The sequence below is a fragment of the Agrilus planipennis genome, unplaced genomic scaffold, assembly GCF_000699045.2.
Source record: "Agrilus planipennis isolate EAB-ADULT unplaced genomic scaffold, Apla_2.0 scaffold225, whole genome shotgun sequence".
In the NCBI taxonomy this organism is placed as follows: Eukaryota; Metazoa; Arthropoda; class Insecta; order Coleoptera; family Buprestidae; genus Agrilus; species Agrilus planipennis.
The window spans coordinates 429,851-448,942 of record NW_020442415.1 but is presented as its reverse complement, the minus strand read 5'-3'; the positions used below and the strand labels follow the sequence as shown (position 1 = coordinate 448,942).

Genomic DNA, 19,092 nt, shown 5'->3' with positions numbered 1-19,092 from the left:
CTAGCAAGGAGATCGGGCTGAAACTATAGCTACAAGCTATCCAAGGATGGTACTATAGAATGTCACCTCAAGGTAGGCCTAGTGGCGTCATCTCTTGGTTAGGCCGGAAACTTATCAATCCACCCTCGTATTAGAGGCAGAAACAGGAGTTAGGAGAAGTTCAGGTAGACCTAGATTAGATTAAATGCGAAGATTATCTCAAGATAGGAAAGAGTGGAGTAGGACTGATGACGTTGTGATGATGAATACTATATTTTATAGAACGAGAATTGCCTACAACATTCTCGTTGGTTGGAGCTTTCAGTTTTGGTACAAATAAATCTTTAATGAAAAGCTTTAATAAAACTGCCAAACGATTCTAAGACGTTGAATTTCTTTTGATTCCTTTAATGTTCTGTTTAAATTATATTGCGTTAAAGAAAACTTTTGTTTATGGTGAATCCACAATAATTAAATTAAATATACAATTGTCGACTTTGTTCGTCTTTAATGAGAACTAAAATGTAAAAGAAATGCCGATGTCTTGCAGAAAATAGTTGAACATGAAAAATAATCAACCAGAAAATTTATTGCTCGCAATTTTATCGCTGTTAGGGTCGTAAAATTGCGATTTCAAATAAAAAAGGGTGGCAGTTTTAAAAGATCGTCTACTATCTGATCATGCAAAATTCGTAAATCCCACCCAGTTATCGAAGTTATTTTACTGACCTACAAATGCATTCGCTAATATAATGTCGTCGTATCAAGATCCATAAAAATTGATGTAATAAACTCCCATGTGCGATTCTTCTTCAGGAAAATTTATTTTTATTACCTACCGGAGTTTTATGTTCAATTTTGTGATTTGTGCGTTAAATACGTTACCTACTAAACTCGTCGTTTCTTTATTTGGGTAAATCTGATTTTGGCTTTGGATCTTTTTTGCTTATCTGAGGGCCATCACGTCTTAATTTAATACCCGAAACGTGCTGATCATTGTTTTGTGAACAAAGCACTATTCTATTTGATTACTGATTAAGTAAGTACATAATAATCGATGATTTTATGTCGAATATGTTTATAGGTCGCGTTGGTTATTGTTATTTTCTTGCCTTATACCTATCTAGAGAGTGACGTTGAATTAATGAAAGCATTTCACCTGTGCGTATAAATTTCATTGTTATTTTGATTAGCTGTCATTAAAGTAGGTTTGAAAATGGACTTTGATTCGTGTTATGCCACAAATCATTCTAATGGAAATGTGTCTTTATCGGAAATATCTGTTTCAGTTCCAATTGAAATAAAAAAGTTTTGAGGAACTTACGTAAGTTTCTTTCTCTTATTCCATGTAAATAGAATTAGAACCTAGATTATTTTTTTACGTTGACACTTCGGGGAGAATAGTAATTTTGTTAAAATGAATTCATTTTTTGAAGTAAAGGTAATAGATAGCGAACGTTCGACACCTGTTTTAATTTTATGTGCTATATGTCGTATGGGGTATTTAGACAGATTTTCCCTCAGTTGCACTCTTCCCCTTCTTGAATTTGTGGAAATCTTTGAGATGTGGATACAAGAGGAAACAGAAGTATTTCCTCGGCTGCTCTTTGCAAGCACTTGAGGAAATTTTAGATGGAGTGTTAATGATGAAATTAAGAAGCTTTCTAATATAGATTTTCCCTCAGTTGCACTCTTCCCCTTCATAAATTTTGAGGAAATCATTGAGAGGCTGATTCAAGACAGAGAAAAGGTATAGCTATATGGCATTCCTACAGTTGTCGTCTTCCTCTTCGTAGCAATTGAGGAAATTTTAGGCGGAGGGTGTTCAGTATGAATCTTGAAAGCTTAATAATATGGCCCTTCCTCGGGTGCACTTTTCCCCGAGGAAATTTTAGACGGAGGGTGTTCCGTATGAATCTTGAAAGCTTAGTAATATGGCCCTTCCCCAGATGCACTCTTCCCTGTCTTGAATTTTAAGGAAATCATTGAGAGGCGGATTCAAGACAGAACAACGGTATAGCAGTTGAGGACATTTTAGGCTGAGGGTGTTCGGTATGAATCTTGGAAGATTAGTAGTATGGCCTTTCCTCGGATGCACTCTTCCCTTTCTTGAATTTTAAGGAAATCATTGAGAGGTGGATTCGAGACAGAGCAAAGATATAGCTATATGGCATTCCTTCAGCTGTCATCCTCCTCTTCGTAGTACTTGAGGAAATTTTAGGCGGAGGGTGTTCAGTATGAATCTTGAAAGCTTAGTAATATGGCCCTTCCTCGGTTGCACTCTTCCCTGTCTTGAATTTTAAGGAAATCATTGAGAGGCGGATTCAAGACATAGAAAAGGTATAGCTATATGGCATTCCTTCAGTTGTTGTCTTCCCCTTCGTAGCAGTTGAGGACATTTTAGACGGAGAGTGTTCAGTATGACTCTTGGAAGCTTAGTAGTATGGCCCTTCCTCGGATGCACTCTTTCCTTTTTTGAATTTTGAGGAAATCATTGAGAGGCGAATTCGAGATAGAGCAAAGGTATAGCTGTATGGCATTCCTGCAGTTGTCGTCCTCCCCTTCGTAGCAGTTGAGGACATTTTAGACGGAGGGTGTTCAGTATGACTCTTGGAAGGTTAGTAGTATGGCCCTTCCTCGGATGCACTCTTTCCTTTTTTGAATTTTGAGGAAATCATTGAGAGGCTGATTCAAGACAGAGCAAAGGTATAGCTGTATGGCATTCCTGTAGTTGTCGTCCTCCCCTTCGTAGCAGTTGAGGACATTTTAGACGGAGGGTGTTCAGTATGAATCTTGGAAGGTTAGTAGTATGGCCCTTCCTCGGATGCAGTCTTTCCTTTTTTGAATTTTGAGGAAATCATTGAGAGGCGGATTCAAGATGGAACGTACAAATATAACTATAAGGCATTCCCTCTTTGCTTGCTCTCTTTCCCTTCGTAGAAGTTGAGGAAATTTTGGAAGGAGAGTGTTCACGATGAAATTAAGATGCATAGTTACATAGATTTTTCTTAGTTGCACTCATGCCCCTTTTGAAGGAGAAGTTCAAAAAGAAACATACATGCCTACTTATGTGGCCTTTACTCACTTGCCCGCTTTCTATTTTTTTGTCATTGGATAAGTTATTAGAGGGAGAGGGAGGCTTAAGGGGAAACATAGAAGAACAATAATGTGCTCTGTCATCAATTTGGCATTTGTCGATCGAATGACACGTAACATCTAAATCAAACCAGTAACGTGCGTGATATTGAACCACCCTGTATCCTTGGTATCCAAAACTTTGTTATTTAGTTCAGCGGGAGAGAGAGGCGAAGTTGGCTGTGACTCCCTATTCCCTTCATAACGCAACAAAACAAAGATAAATGTCGTTAAACTAAGTTGAAAACGGCGGCGGCGGACTGTTGGTGCCGTACATACATGCACAGGGAGTGCGTCGCATCGTAGGCGCGGTACGAAACACTTCTTGGCCTCCGGCCTCCCCCCACCTCTCCCCCCCCGTCGTTTCAACCCTCCTCCTCGCCACTTCGGACAACTACCGCTAAACTAATTCGAACTCGGTCGGAACGGGCCAACTTGGCAACCATCGCGCGATGTTTGGTTTGCTAAAGTTGAAATACTGTTTCGGAATATGTTCGTTTTGTCGGCGTTGAACTTTGGGCCGTTTTAATAAATTATCAGCGCCCGGACGATCCAGTACTTTCGCCCCCTCTCGTGTTCCATCCACCCCCTCCGCGCCCTGGGCACTATTCATCCGTCGCCGCCGCCGCCCACTCATCTCTTGCCGGCTACGTTTCGGGTTTAATATTCCGGAAAATTTACCGGCACATCTCCCTGATAACTTTCGAAGTTTTAATAGAACAACAAAGTTGGCTGTTGGTTTTCCTGTCTACAAGTTAACCTGAGCCATATACCCACCCCATGTTTGCGTACATACAACGGGTGCATATGTGTGAACGATGGAATTTTATATTACTACGAACTTTTGATACGATAATCCACTAGAAATCGTTTTACTTTCAAGATGGACCGAGTATAATCCCAATCACGTACTATTCACGCGATCGTCGAAAACTGAAACATTGAACAGGGCCGTATTTAAAACTAAAAACTTTGAAAACAATTCTTGAAATTCATTGAAAACCTACGTTTAATGATTCGAGTCTAAAGGCTGTCGTCGGTTGGAGTTTTTTCCTAACGTTTTTTCAGTTCGCATTCATCATCGGAAATGGAAGGACCTGGACCTTTGAAGAAGTTCGCGAAACGTTAGGAAGCAACTCCAACCGAATTAGGATAGTATCGAGTACTTTACATTACATAGAACTCTTGTTTCTGTTTCTAAAATGTCTCTAACTACCCCAGCCCTTCATGTCTAAGGTGCTCTACCAACACATAACACCCTATCTTCTATAAGAATAAAAGGCTTTCACTGCTGGAATCCATAGTAGAATGAAGATTCGGGCTATAGCGCCGTGGTCTAAGTGAACTATTGTGTCTAGACGTTTCGTCAGCTACTGCGGCTGACATCCTCAGTGGTAGTGCGGCGTTGACAACGTGAACGTAAATTATATCTCGAAGTCTCGACAGCGACTGGATCAGCCGCGGTAGCTGACGAAACGTCTGGACGGAATAGTTCACTTAGACCACGGCCCTATAGTCCGAATCTTCATTCTACTACTCTATCTTCTAATGATTTACTTTCTTCTTCCCACAATTAACTAATTAATTAAATAATCGTAAGCGTGAAACCCTATGGGTTGATCTGACTATCGCTGTAAATATTACAGCCGCGTTGTGTATATCGAGTTGCATAACTTTCACAAGCTGATCAGTCAGAGTTAATTATAAAAATGTGAATAATAAAATTAAATCTTTACAGTTGACGTTATCGTGTAGCATTGTAAAGAGGATCACTTTTCGAACGACAAATGGTTTTGTGCTACTTTTCGCCGTTTTGTCGCGCTTAATCTTGCATCGCTTGGCGGTCGGGAATGTTTTCCGAAAACTTTTCCATTTTAACTGCAAACTTCCGAAATTCTGCGTTCTTCGGCTTTAATTGAATCAAGTATTAATGTCAAAGTTTTAATTGTAGCTGCGCGACGGCTCCGCGCTGTTGCGGGAGCCGCCGCCGCCTCCGCCGTCCGACCGACGCTCGGAGATGATGATGAGATTGCTCGTAATAGCTCCGGAAAGTTCAAAGTCAGACTTGGAAAGTTTCGAATCCACATTGTGATGTGGCTCGTGCTCCACAACACACATTTATAAACGTACATACACACATAGGCGTGCCATACGACCACATCGGCATTATCGTGTAGACGCGTACTCACTTAGAACGATAAAATTTCATATAAATAAAATTACATTTAACAAATTCCTACGTTTCGTCCCCTGATTGTGGCTTCTTCATGGAAATTGTTTATTTACAACAGAAGTAAAACAATATTTTTAAGAATATCTTAGAATTCACTCCTCCTTTGTTTAAAGTTACACGCCCTTACTCCTTGAAAACGCACACAATTGAGAGGCGAAACATCGGAATACGTTAAATATAGTTGTATTCACCTAAAATGTTCTCGGGAAATACCATATGTAACAGCTACATATCGATTTTTAAGCTCAATCGACATTTGTTTCTATAAGCGAACGTTTGGTTTGTTCGATACCTAACGTAATTAATGTGCTGTTCATATTATGGGGGGTTTGCGTAAGTCGTGTGCAAAAATCCGGTTTTATTATTAATAAAGTAATGGATTTTCATATGCATATCAATTAATGTTCGTCTTTGCGTAAGGGCGAGAGTTTCGAAATTCCGTCCTCGTTGAAGCTTAATCGATGGCGTAACCTTTGGTACGTCCCGTTCTTCTCTCCTCGGAAAGGATGTTAGAGCAGTCGGCCGCTCTTGCTCGAGAGCAAGCAATTTCCCGGGATATCTGATTAACGCGGCATCTCATCCGGACGATGTCGACGCCGTCGCCACGACGCTACGTTACGTTGTTGCGTTGCGGCTGACGATAGACCTTGCCGCTCTTGTATGAAATCTGCGACATTTCGAAAAATGTTTTAAACGTTTTCTACTGCAAATTTCATCTACTTTTACGATTAGTTAATTGCTAATTAGGTAATTAACAAAGTAATTTGTACATCCTATATTACCGCATAAATATATAATGTACGTCTTTATTACTTGTTGTATTTTTTTAATTTTTAGTTTATTTCGGTTTAATTGTTAAGAATGTTTCTGCGATTTTAATATGAATAATTTTTTCCACTCTGTGTGCATGGGAAGTGCGACTTGTTGTGATATAAAAAAACTTTCTGGCAATTAACAAATCGTTAACTATAAACAGTGTAATTTATTTTGTTTACCTGATGTTAATGACCACAGTATTCTACGCATACTTACATATTTAAATTCTCGTTCGAAGCAAAATACTTCAACGTGGAATATTTTGATCGTTCTTTAAAATGTTAATTTACTTTTATTTACTGTTTAACCTTTTACGCAGATTAGTGTTTTGACAATTGAATAACCTTAAGGTGTAAAAATTCCCTTTATTTTCGTTATTTCACTTTCGATTCGTTATTTGAGCAGGTTTTTCCGACCAGGAAATGGTAGTGGACATATTAGATAACAATTTATATTTATTCCTACTCGTAATAAATAAATGGTACTTAAAATTGTTCGTTTTATTTACAGAGAAGTGGTCTTGATGATTTTCAATGCGTCGGTGCAACATGAGAGACATGGATTGTTATTTTTGACCTAAACGACTTTTTGACCTAAACGACCTAGGACCACGGATAGGAGATCGCAGGGAGGAAGACTTCTGCTGCTACTGCTACTGCTGCTTCTTCGACAGGGAGGTGGAAGGAGGAAGGAAGAAGTGGTGCGTGCGGTGGTTAGTTGGTGTTGGTGTGTGTGCGTGCCGTGCAAAGAAAGAAAAGAAAGTTGACCATTAAATAATTGTGATAAGAGGAAGAAGAGAGGTATACAAGAATAGTGCGTGCTCTACACGCGTGTATGTTTTTCGTCATTCGTTTGCCCTCGGTCATCGTCCATTTCTTACGCGGTCGTGCAGCTGCCAATGGACAAACGTAAAATGATGGCGAAAAGGCCTCGTATAGATAACGTTCGCGGTGGTCCCATAACAAATGGGCCGATGCAGACGCGACCGCTGGTAGCCCTACTGGACGGCCGCGACTGCTCCATCGAGATGCCGATACTGAAGGACGTCGCGACGGTCGCGTTCTGCGACGCCCAAAGTACCAGCGAGATCCACGAGAAAGTGCTGAACGAGGCCGTGGGTGCGCTCATGTGGCACACGATCATCCTGACGAAGGAGGATCTCGAAAAGTTCAAGACGTTACGTATCATAGTACGCATCGGATCGGGCGTCGATAATATCGATGTGAAAGCGGCGGGCGAGCTGGGCATCGCGGTGTGCAACGTGCCCGGCTACGGGGTCGAGGAGGTCGCCGATACCACGCTCTGTCTCATACTCAACCTATACAGGCGCACGTATTGGCTCGCGAACATGGTGCGCGAGGGCAAAAAGTTCACGGGACCTGAACAAGTGCGCGAGGCGGCGCAGGGGTGCGCACGCATCCGTGGCGACACGCTCGGCATTGTCGGCTTGGGTCGTATAGGGTCGGCTGTCGCGTTGCGCGCGAAAGCGTTCGGATTTAACGTCATTTTCTACGACCCGTACCTCCCCGACGGGATCGAAAAGAGCTTGGGACTGACCAGGGTTTACACACTACAAGATTTGCTTTTCCAGGTAACACAAACGAACCTCTCCCCTTTTTACTCACTTCTCAAGGTTTTTTGTTTTGCAGTCTGATTGCGTCTCGTTACATTGCACCCTTAACGAGCACAACCATCACCTGATCAACGAGTACACTATCAAACAGATGCGACCGGGGGCATTTCTGGTAAACACGGCCCGAGGTGGTCTCGTGGACGACGAGGCTTTGGCCACGGCTCTGAAACAGGGTAGGATAAGGGCGGCGGCGCTCGACGTACACGAAAACGAGCCCTACAACGCGTTCACGGGTCCCCTGAAAGATGCGCCCAATTTACTAGTGACACCTCACGCCGCCTTCTACAGCGACGCATCTGCAACCGAGCTACGGGAGATGGCAGCATCGGAAATTAGACGCGCCATCATGGGTCGAATTCCCGAGTGCCTACGCAATTGCGTCAACAAAGAGTATTTCATGGGCTCAGGAGCTCCCTACCCAGAAGGTACAGGTAACTATTTTGCCTTTCTGGCGGTTAGGGGTACGCCATCTATCAAAATGTGCAGAACTCGATAGATAGTTGAATTACATCTAAGAAACTTATCCACAAAGATGATCTTTTAATTCAAAGATTAACTAACTAATCAATAGATCAACTAAAAGTAGAAAAGTAGATTAACTAAGAATAACTGAACTACTGAGTTTTATTTTGGGAAAGTTTTCTTTCTAATGGTCATTTTGCAAATTATCTCATAAGGTCGACTCTGTGAACTATAGTTTTGAAATTAAAAAAATAAAAATAAATTGTCTCAATGCCCTTACTCTAATCTCAATAGCTTCCTAGATATGTATTTCTTTAATGTTCAAAATATTGATTGACTTTTAGCACGTAAACATTCTACATATATCTGAAAATTCTTTTAGACAGTAGTAAACTTTTCCAATACCAAATTCAGCAAAATAAGAACAATTTCAATGATATTAACTTGCCCCGTATTATTCCTACGAAAAAATGCTACAAGTTCAGCGAGACACATTTTAATCTTAACGACAGTTACGATATTTTTATGACACAAAACTATTTATCGAGTTGTGATAACACAAAACTGCAAAAGAATGTTTTTCTATTAACTTTGCGCATGACTTAATTTATACCTATTTTAAAATTTGCTTATTGATTTACTAAATGTTTATGATTAGTACAACTAACTAATTTTGAATAAAACTCTTTGCTTAGTTTCACCAGCAGGCGTGAATGGCGGGTATTACCAAGGTGGTGCACTTCCTGTTCAGCAGGCACACTCTACAACACCCCACGAGGTACCACACACCGTAGCACCAAGCGCTGCGCCCCCCACGCCTCAACCACAACCACCTGCAGGACCTGTTATTCCACCACACCTAGTAAGTCATCTCAAACTTATTTTATCATGACATTTTTGGTTTTTGCTAATTTTCGTTCGTATCATTCATTATTGTAATATAATTTTTTTATCGTTTTTACATTTCGGAAGGGTACATAATTTGTTTCCTTTTTTTTTTTTATAAATAGATGTACTTAAAATTAGTTAGAAATGTCTTAATAATTTATACTAGGAATAAATGGTCACTGTTGTGTGATAATTTTATCAAATCAAAATCATGACCTTATCTTTGCTCGTTCTAATAAATAATCGAATAGTGAACTCCCGCTTGATTGATATTCAAATTAAATTCGAAAAACGGTCGTCTAACCCATTGCCAGTGTATAATAGATCGATTTTAACAATTGACGAAATGCCAAAATGACACGGGCCAGTTGAATGCTTGTAATTTTTAGGAGGCGGTCCACACGAATTAAACGTGCAGTTTAAAAAGGTGATGACTTTGGCCGTCCAAGGGCTCTTTTTTACGAAGTCTGACAGAAAGCCGAAAACGTTAAAAAATGTATTTCGTATGATAAACTATGTTTATTCGATTTTTGGCAAATATATATTCTTTATAATCATAGTTTTAAACATTTTTCAATTCCTCATCCCAAATTCTACAATTCTCTAATAAATAATCGTAAATATTGTAGAATTTATCTTCGGGTCGATAGGTAAACGTTTAGAATAATTCATTCATATATACATATCACACACTGACACTGAAAATTTTAAGTTGCTTAAAACATTTGGGAAAGTTTTTTAAATTTTTAAGGCTATTGGATATTCGTTTCTATAAGCGAAGGTTGAGTTTGTTTACAGTATACGGTGGCCCAACATGATTAGTATACTGTTCACAATATCCACTGCCTATTATATTAACAATTATTCTTTAGAATTTTGTATTTGAAAAATTTCCTTCGATAAGAAATTCATTCGCACATGATCTTTCAGTTTTTTTTTAATGGTATTTTATTCTCTATATCTGTAATTTAATAAAGAAATGTACCATTTACTTATAGTTATTAATTTCTTGAAAATAAAATTTACTTTTTTTATATTTGAGAAAACTTCTTACTTTCCTTTAAATCCATCAGTTTCCAGGTAAAAAAAATAATTATAATTTTAATTAACTGTTAATTAATTAATGGTTCTGTTTTCAGCCAATAAGTACACCGGATCCGACTAATCACCATGCACCAAAGCCAGAACCATCGGAGGTGCACTAACGACAAAACGTTTAACAAAAACAAAAAAATATATTTACAAAAAAGCTACTGCTGCTATTGTTGGACTCTCTTCTTCTTCAACGAGATAATAAAATAACAAGAGCAAATATGAAATATATAAATATTATTAACACAAAAATAAAACAGTATAGTAAGGATTGAACGAACATCAGCAACAAACAAACAAACAAACTAAACTAAAAAGTGTAACACAAGGAGTATGCTCATTTTCCAATTATTATAATAATAATTAATTTTCGTCATGGGAGAAACGTTATTAAAATACATATCGCCATTTAGTGAGTGGATGACTCAATTGGTTACGATTGGAAAATAAAATAAATTTAACATCACACATCCAAGTAACATAAATACACATTATACACAGGAAAAAAAATGTCCTCGTCCCTCTTCTAATTATCGTTTTATACCTGTATATTCTTTTCTTTAACGTCTACCATTTTTAACTTCCTTTTCATTTTCATTCGTGTTTGGTCACCTTCATTTTGAAATCATCATTTTTCCGTTGTGCCAGATTTTATCACACTCATAATAAGAAATAAATAAATAAATAATAGTTGCATATACATACATATATATGTATAGTCCTTATTTTTCTATATATATATATTCGCTAATGACGACGGCAGACTTGTAAATATTTAAATAACGAACACTTTTACTTTTCGATTATTATCCGATCTCCCTTACCCCCCCCCCGCCCTTCGCCCCCACCCTAATGCCCTTTTTCATCAATACACACACCCACATTGAAAACACACCATCGATCATTGAACGTGTAACAAACAAACAAACAAACAAATATAGCTAATTGCAATTAATCAGTTGATGATGATGTTGAGAGCCTTGTTACGAGGAGAGGAGGGATTTCAGAATGAAACGTGTGCATCGTGTACAAAATACATTAATATACATACATATACATTTATTTTGCGTATCGGAAACAGTAGACCACGGACAGGAATGACGGGCTTTAGGACAATTGGGAGCTCCCCCGTATGCACGGTTGCTGTTGTTCCGGCGTCGTGGAGATCCAGCAACTAAATAAAAACGAACGTCGTGGTGTCTGTTGTTTCAGAATAACGCGAACTGTTACTAATTGGATATTTTTCATTACCTATTAATTAGTTATGATTATTTTACAAGAAAAAGGAACAAACAAATAGAGACATGTTTTTTGTGTATGTAGACAGTTATTACATGCATACTTCTAGGTCAGCTGTTTGTAAATTTGTTTATGGATGAATTTAGTTTCTCTTTTGTTTTTTTAGCTTGTATTAGAGTCGAGAGGGGAGCGTGGTGAGTGTCCGGGGTGCCGAAAAACGGCACCGTGTGCCCTCTCCATCCTCCCGGACCGATTTATTATCTACTTAGGATTCTTTTATAAATATAATAAGTGCATTATTTTAAGGAGAGAAAGTTGCGGTATTTTTTACATAAACGTTGTCCTCGATAACTGTGAATATAAATTTTATAAAAAAAATTATGTATGATTAAATTCTGAAGACGTTAGAAGATGAGAGATGATGATGATGATGATGTAATTATAGTATAATAGAAATATGATGATGATGATGTTATGAATGGTTTATATAGAAAATGCTGCCGATGTGCTATGAGAACGAGTGATGGACGGAACTTTGCCAATCAGTGGATAATTTTCTATCCTGGGAGGACTACAACTCTCCTGCCAACTGACTACCCTTCTTCGTCAACGAGAAAGATAGAGAGACCAGTGCTTATTGCGGAAAATAACGAAACAGAAAGACATATAGGGAGTACTATGTACCTATTTTGGGATTGGAGCGAGTGAAGTCAGTGAAAGTGCGTGATTAGTTTCTTTGGTTTCATCTAACGTAGAATTTTTAGTAAATTAGTGATACTTGTGACTAATTTTAACGACAGTGAAAATGCGGAAAGCACCGTGCAATGCATATTTCTGTTCTCTGGGAAATTTTTCAATTGATCTACTACCTCTGGCATTTAATTTTTCCAAAAGCGGGTCTCTGTTAGTTCCCAGTCTCCCTATTTCAAAACAATAATTTCTGATAGACACAAAAAAAAGTGTATAATGTATATAAAGTTGCTTTCTTTTCAATTAAATACTTTTTGCATCTTCGATTTTTATAACTGCGTTTATTTAATTAGAGGCTTTGGTATCAAACTGGTTTCTTGATTTAGTCTAGTATTGTAATTATTTGTTTTGAAAGAGTATTAACTGGTGAACTTTTGGGACTTTTTTTTAAAAAACAAAAACGCGCATTTTACAAAAAGTACAAATTATATAAAGCGCGCGAAATTTTCCAGGGTTTTTGATTTGCTTTCATTTATTTCCGATCAGCCACTCTAAACCGTTCACCACCAAAATTTGGTAAGACATGAATATGCATTGCGTTAATTTCAAGCAGCATAGATGATCAGCATGAGACAAAAAAATTGTAGGGCAATGGACTTCCACAAAAGTTTTGAAATAAATATCTTAAAATATGTACAAGTATTTACTTAAAACTTTTTCCATTACCCAACCCGTTATTTAAAAGATCAGCGACTGTTTTCTTGGATAAAATAGAAAAGATACGATAAAATTATATAGAATTATAAAAAACACAATTTAGTTAAATTACTATAAAGATAATTAATGTAACAAGAACACCAAACTAAGGTATTGATAGTTTGATACAATTCAGTGTAGGTTTTGCTGTATTTGCCAATATAAACTTTACAAAAGATTATCATAAGTGCACTTAAAGAAACATTATTTGGTTTTATATAGGAAAACACTTATTATTACTTTTATATGTGTTAACGTTAACAAATACTTAACATTTGTCTTAATACGTCCGTTAAAGTGGTAATCATGTTCAATGCATTTTTCTTTTTGGTTTTAATAGTTTTTATTCAGGAGGATTCCACAAATGTTGTAGTTCAATAGGATTTAATATTGTATTTCAGTGACATCTGGTTGGTATAAACGAAACTAATGTAATGTCCATTAATGAAAACTTTACGTAATGTGTAATTAGAAAAGAATGTGATAGTGTGATGATAATGATAAATGATGTCATTATCGTAAATGACAATTAAGTGCAGCAGCAACAGACAGTAAATGAGTGAATGTGGTGTTTATAAGAACATGGCTGTTGTTGAATGGCTTTGGTTTTGTTTATTGTTTTAATTTGTGATGTCAGTTTACTAAAAGCAGAAAGATGAGCGAGTGGCAAACCGTTCCTGAAAATAGATGCTATGGAATAAGTAGGTTTTATTATTGTTTATGTATTTTCATTTTAAATTTGCATGTACTGTACTTTATCTCCTGGACAGATCAAGTTTAATTACTTTCGGGACGTAACGAGTTATGTAATTTTTTGCACTTTACAACCTTTTTATCTGTTTTTACTGGTTATTGTTCTCCAGATATTTAGTTTATTTTATTGGAACGTATTGATGAATCATTTTTTGCATGTAGTTTTAATATTTAAATGATTCATTAGGTATATTTTGATCATGTGGAAATTGTATGGTAGTTTTTTAACTTAAAAAAATTAAGGTACCATATCTTGAAAGATGACGAGATAATATGTAAATTTGAAGTACAACACCAGGTATTAAATGCCCATGAACTATTTACCTACCTACATAAACTTGTGACACTTTTATTAATTGTATTGTGTATTCCAACCTTCTACAAAAGGAGTGTTAATAACAATAAGTTAATACTAATTACCCATTCAATTTTTGATTGTTTGATATTCTTTTTGAATATTAAAAACTACCTACGATTAGTTGTTAGGTATATAATACATGAACCTTCAACTTGACACCTCATTTTGCCTCTACAGTTTCAGTAACAGATTTTTTATTAATTAATTGATGTATTTAAATACTTTATATAATTTGTCATGACAGTGGTTCAAATTGAATCAGTTTCATTAAACAAACAGGGTCAAATATGTAGGTGACCCTTCTTGTTATTCTTGTAAATGAATGTAATGATCTACTAAAGTTGAATATCATTTGATGTACATATTATTATCCTAAACAAATTTAGACTAGATATAAAATATCATCCTAAATAGTCTGGCTTTTATGTAAATAAATTTTTATTTACACTAGTTTATATCAGGTTATTCATATATGGCAAATTAGATGTTTTGCATATTTAAATACAATTCCTGTTATTATTTTTAAATCAAAAAAATAACGTTTTTATTGATTTCTCCTTGAAAACAGAGCTGGAAATGTAGAATTTAAATTTTACTTTAAAAGATGATAATATGTACCTCTTTTTTTGTTTTATTGAAATTAACAATTAATTTTAATTTTTACCTTTATGATTTACTTTTTTTATAACCCCATGTATACTAAAAATGGAATTGCATTTCTGATATGCAAATGTATGACACAATAAAACTTTAGATTGATTTTTTTTACATATAATGTTTTAGTCATCTACAATTTTGCATCTGAAGACCGTTACAAATTAAGTTTAAATGTTGGAGAGTCAGTCCATTTATTAAACGAAGAAGAAAATTGGTATTATGGGTATGCACTGTCAAATAGGAATGCCAAAGGGATATTTCCAAAAAATTTTGTACATTTAGTGGATTGTACAATAGACAGAACAGGTCCAACTTTAGTATTCATTCCTCAATATCCAGCAATAGTGAATGAAATTACTACAACCCTGAGAGAATGGATGCCCCACTGGAAGTACCTTTTTGTGGTAAATATACTTACTTCTAGTACCTACCACTTATTTCATCTGACAATAAAAAACATTCTTTTGCTTTGTAGATAAACAGCCAGGATTTTGAACAGATCAAAACTCAAATGTATGATTTAATAACGCACAGGGGTAAAATAATAAGTAGTACCCTGCCTATAGATGAATTAAAAAAGTTAACAAAACAAGTGACAACAGAAATTGATATAGGCAATAAAATATTAGGTTTAGATATGATAGTTAGGGATAAGGATGGATATATTATTAATCCAGAAGGAACCAGTACTCTGCAGTTATACTTTCTGCACAAAAATGCTGCAGAAAATATTAGAGATACAAGAGAAAAGGTATAGCAGTTTATTTTCTCCAGAAAGCAAGAACTGTATGCTAACTGCGTATGAGTTTTTTGTTGAATACACCAGTTTGTATACTGTGCTATCATTTACTTCACTATACATTTCTTTAGTGATACATAAAGGAAACTGTAATATTTCAATATCTTGTTTTAGACTGAAACTCGTACAAGTCCCGTGAAAACGGCCCTTCAACAGTATTCGCATATATTTGTAGTTTCTGTAAAGCATTTCACATGTAAAATGACTGAAGACGCCCAGTTACTCATGACCCTGTATGACGCAAAAGAGTGCAAACCCATCACAGAATATTACATAGTCAGATGGTCAAAAGACGGCCTGATGAGTGACATTGACCAAATTCACAATTTAAGGGTCATGTTTACCGTAAGCTCTGTTCTTCTAATAATTAATTAGCTCTATATGATATGGTTTATATATGCATATATACCCTATATGGTACTAATTTTTTAATTTGCAGGATTTGGGCAAACGTGATTTGGAAAGGGAACGAATTTATCTAGTCTGTTATGTTGTAAGGGTAGGTGCAATGGTTATAAAAGAACCAGATCATAGGCGAAGCTCTTCAAACCCTGTGATCCTAAAAGATGGCACAAACAGGAGTATAAGGAGACCTTTTGGGGTCGCAGCCAAAGATATAACCATGTTTTTAAGCAAATCAGACGAGTTGGATCTAGATCGTGAATTTTCGGTTCCATTTTACAAGTAAGGGATCATATTCATAAATATATATTTTTTTTTTCATTTCTATTTAACTGTATTTTTTCATAGTTGCGAAAAGGACAATTTGGAACAGACTCTTAAGAAGATAACAAACAAGGATTATATTAAAAATGATAACAAAACTCCTGCCCTTATTGTCTCCTTCATGCTTTTGCATGGCGATATAAATCAAGTAAATAATATTGAATTTCTTAGTAAAAGTAAAATGAAAATAGAAAATGTTGTAAATATGGCAGGCAAAGATAATTAATATCCCAGTAGTTTGTAGCTTTGAATAAACAGTTCTGCTTGTTTTAGGTGAGGGAAGAAAACCCCCATTTGATGTTAGGCGGAGTTCCGATAGCTCGTAAAATGGGGTTTCCCGAAGTAATTTTACCAGGTGACGTTCGAAACGATCTTTATCTCACTCTGATAAACGGAGAATTCAGTAAATATAACAAAGCGAGCGATAAAAATGTAGAAGTCACTGTAACAGTTTGTAATGAGAATGGCGAATGCATACCGGGTGTTATATCTGCCGGTAGCGGAATTCCGCTTCTGAACGACTACAAATCTGTCGTTTACTATCACGAAGACAAACCGCAATGGTATGAGACATTCAAGGTTTCGATTCCGATCGAAGAATTCCGAAGCAGTCATCTCAAGTTCATGTTCAAACATCGGTCATCTAACGAGGCGAAAGACAAGTGCGAAAAGCCGTTTGGATTAGCGTACGTTAGACTCATGCAAGAAAACGGGACGACGCTAAAAGACCAGAAACATAATTTGATTGTTTACAAGATTGATCACAAAAAGTTTGTTGAGAATGGTACCGAGTATTTTAAATTACCATCAACCGTGGATGAGTTGGAAAACGGGGCGAAACCTCAAGTGCCAGGGCTTAGTGTCAGTACCAAAGACAGTTTTGTTATTGGTAGTAATATTTGTTCTACAAAGTTGACCCAAAATGGTATGTGAATAACTCCATAAAAATAAATAAAAAATTTCATATGTGTGCTAAAACTAAGAAAATAATCGATGATTTGCTAATTTTTTTTGTGGTCAAGTTCCTTATTTGTTTTTTGTTTTGTAGTCAATTTGCTCGGTTTGTTAAACTGGGCTAATCACAAGGATACCTTGGCAGAATCCTTATCAGCTTTAATGTATGTGGACGGTGAAGAAGTGGTCAAATTTTTACAAGACGTCCTGGACGCTCTGTTTAACATATTGATGGATAATCCAGACAGTAAAGAGTATGATGCCATGGTCTTTGAATGTCTATTGTTCATAATTGGTTTAGTAAGCAATGATTGGAAATATCAACACTTTGAACCAGTTCTTGACTTATACATCAAGAATAGCTTCAGCGCCACGTTGGCTTACAGGTGAATATTGCTGAAGTTTTTAAAATTTTTTCTTCGAAACTGTTCCTTGTTCTCTCAATAGAAGTGAAAAAATATCTCTTCTTTAGGTGAAAAAATTCACTCTTCTAGCTGCAGAAAACGGTAGGCCACAATAGAGCAGTCTGGAAAGACGTTTCTACTTGAAAATATTTTCTTTTTATGACTTTGAAAGGCTTTAACCTTTCTGCATTTTCCTGTTTTATTTAATAGTGTTACATGTAGGCAACCCAACATTTGCCCAACATACATAGTGACACTGTGTGCTATGCTATAATTGTAAATTATTATTTTTTGTAGCAAATTATTGGCCGTGATGCGAGATCTTGTGGACAACGCTATCACTATTGTAACTAATGCTAAAGAAAACAATCTGTTTCGGACGATGAAATATTTGCAGTTTATAATACGGTTTATATCAAGGTCTCGACTGCTTTTTTTGGAAATTTATCCAGAAGACACTGACGATTTCGAAGAAGAATTCAGGGGACTACTCGAAAGTATTGTTACGATGATGTATCAAACATCAGACGCCCTGTTGCGTGAGCAGGGAGCCTGTCTCAAATATTTCCCAAGCACCATCCCAGATATATTGCAAGTCTACAACGCTAAGAAATTAAGGTTTGTTATTGTTATCTCATTAGTAAACTATCAATTTACAATTAATTTCTTCCCTTTTAAAAGAACAAGAATAGTTTATTTCCAAAAAATTGACCCAGACGATTCGCTTTAAGATATGTTTTAGTCGATAAATTATGTGACTCTTGAACCTACCTTGAGAAACATTAACTAAGAGGCGAAACGTCAGTGTCGGTTTTTTTTAAAAAATATCTCTTGGATTCTGCAAATTCTAAAATAAGGGTAAGAAGTGAAAACTTTAAAAGCCTACTACAATGTTTTTATTGTTTGCTAGTATCGTCTTGTGTGAAATGCTGAAGAACATTGCGCCTAATCGTTTGACTAAGCAGAAAATGATGACTATCAATGAAATAGTGCATAGCAAGCTGTTTGAGATTGAGGAGTGTCGTAGGATACTACTTCCGCTTTTCCTAAAGCAGGTGAAAACGCTCTTCGAAACGTGTGAAGAGGTAAGTGATCACGTGACTGTCTTGTTCTGTTTTGCTTCGGCTTATCGATTATTTTAAACGCCTTTCTATGCTGCTTAAGTTGATTTAAACTATGCGGCAGTAGCTGCACAATATTTAAGTCTCGCAAAAGAGTGCAAACCCATCACAGAATATTACATAGTCAGATGGTCAAAAGACGGCCTGATGAGTGACATTGACCAAATTCACAATTTAAGGGTCATGTTTACCGTAAGCTCTGTTCTTCTAATAATTAATTAGCTCTATATGATATGGTTTATATATGCATATATACCCTATATGGTACTAATTTTTTAATTTGCAGGATTTGGGCAAACGTGATTTGGAAAGGGAACGAATTTATCTAGTCTGTTATGTTGTAAGGGTAGGTGCAATGGTTATAAAAGAACCAGATCATAGGCGAAGCTCTTCAAAC

The 19,092-nt window shown here is 36.4% G+C and overlaps 2 protein-coding genes across 5 annotated transcripts in view; both read left to right on the top strand.

Annotated features, from left to right (window-relative positions):
- Window positions 1–12,861, top strand: part of LOC108738607 (C-terminal-binding protein) — a 33,156-nt gene extending 20,295 nt beyond the window's left edge. Inside the window, exons 2-5 of one of the 4 annotated variants that reach the window (XM_018472098.2) lie at window positions 6,674–7,754; window positions 7,813–8,227; window positions 8,954–9,120; window positions 11,969–12,861. In XM_018472098.2, coding sequence (XP_018327600.1) covers window positions 7,062–7,754; window positions 7,813–8,227; window positions 8,954–9,120; window positions 11,969–12,001 — 1,308 coding nt within the window. In that variant the 5' untranslated portion in view covers window positions 6,674–7,061 and the 3' untranslated portion in view covers window positions 12,002–12,861. Of the gene's footprint in view, window positions 1–6,673; window positions 7,755–7,812; window positions 8,228–8,953; window positions 9,121–9,535; window positions 10,183–10,285 lie in introns of those variants that run through there. The other 3 variants (XM_018472096.2, XM_018472097.2, XM_018472099.2) reach the window with 3 other exon arrangements.
- Window positions 12,862–13,345: 484 nt separating this feature from the next.
- LOC108738599 (dedicator of cytokinesis protein 1) overlaps window positions 13,346–19,092 on the top strand; it is a 17,592-nt gene continuing 11,845 nt past the window's right edge. Inside the window, exons 1-10 of the mRNA XM_025980175.1 lie at window positions 13,346–13,624; window positions 14,818–15,095; window positions 15,167–15,442; window positions 15,605–15,835; window positions 15,930–16,174; window positions 16,241–16,364; window positions 16,490–17,141; window positions 17,265–17,556; window positions 17,872–18,192; window positions 18,485–18,659. Coding sequence (XP_025835960.1) covers window positions 13,579–13,624; window positions 14,818–15,095; window positions 15,167–15,442; window positions 15,605–15,835; window positions 15,930–16,174; window positions 16,241–16,364; window positions 16,490–17,141; window positions 17,265–17,556; window positions 17,872–18,192; window positions 18,485–18,659 — 2,640 coding nt within the window. The 5' untranslated portion in view covers window positions 13,346–13,578. The remainder of the gene's footprint in view (window positions 13,625–14,817; window positions 15,096–15,166; window positions 15,443–15,604; window positions 15,836–15,929; window positions 16,175–16,240; window positions 16,365–16,489; window positions 17,142–17,264; window positions 17,557–17,871; window positions 18,193–18,484; window positions 18,660–19,092) is intronic.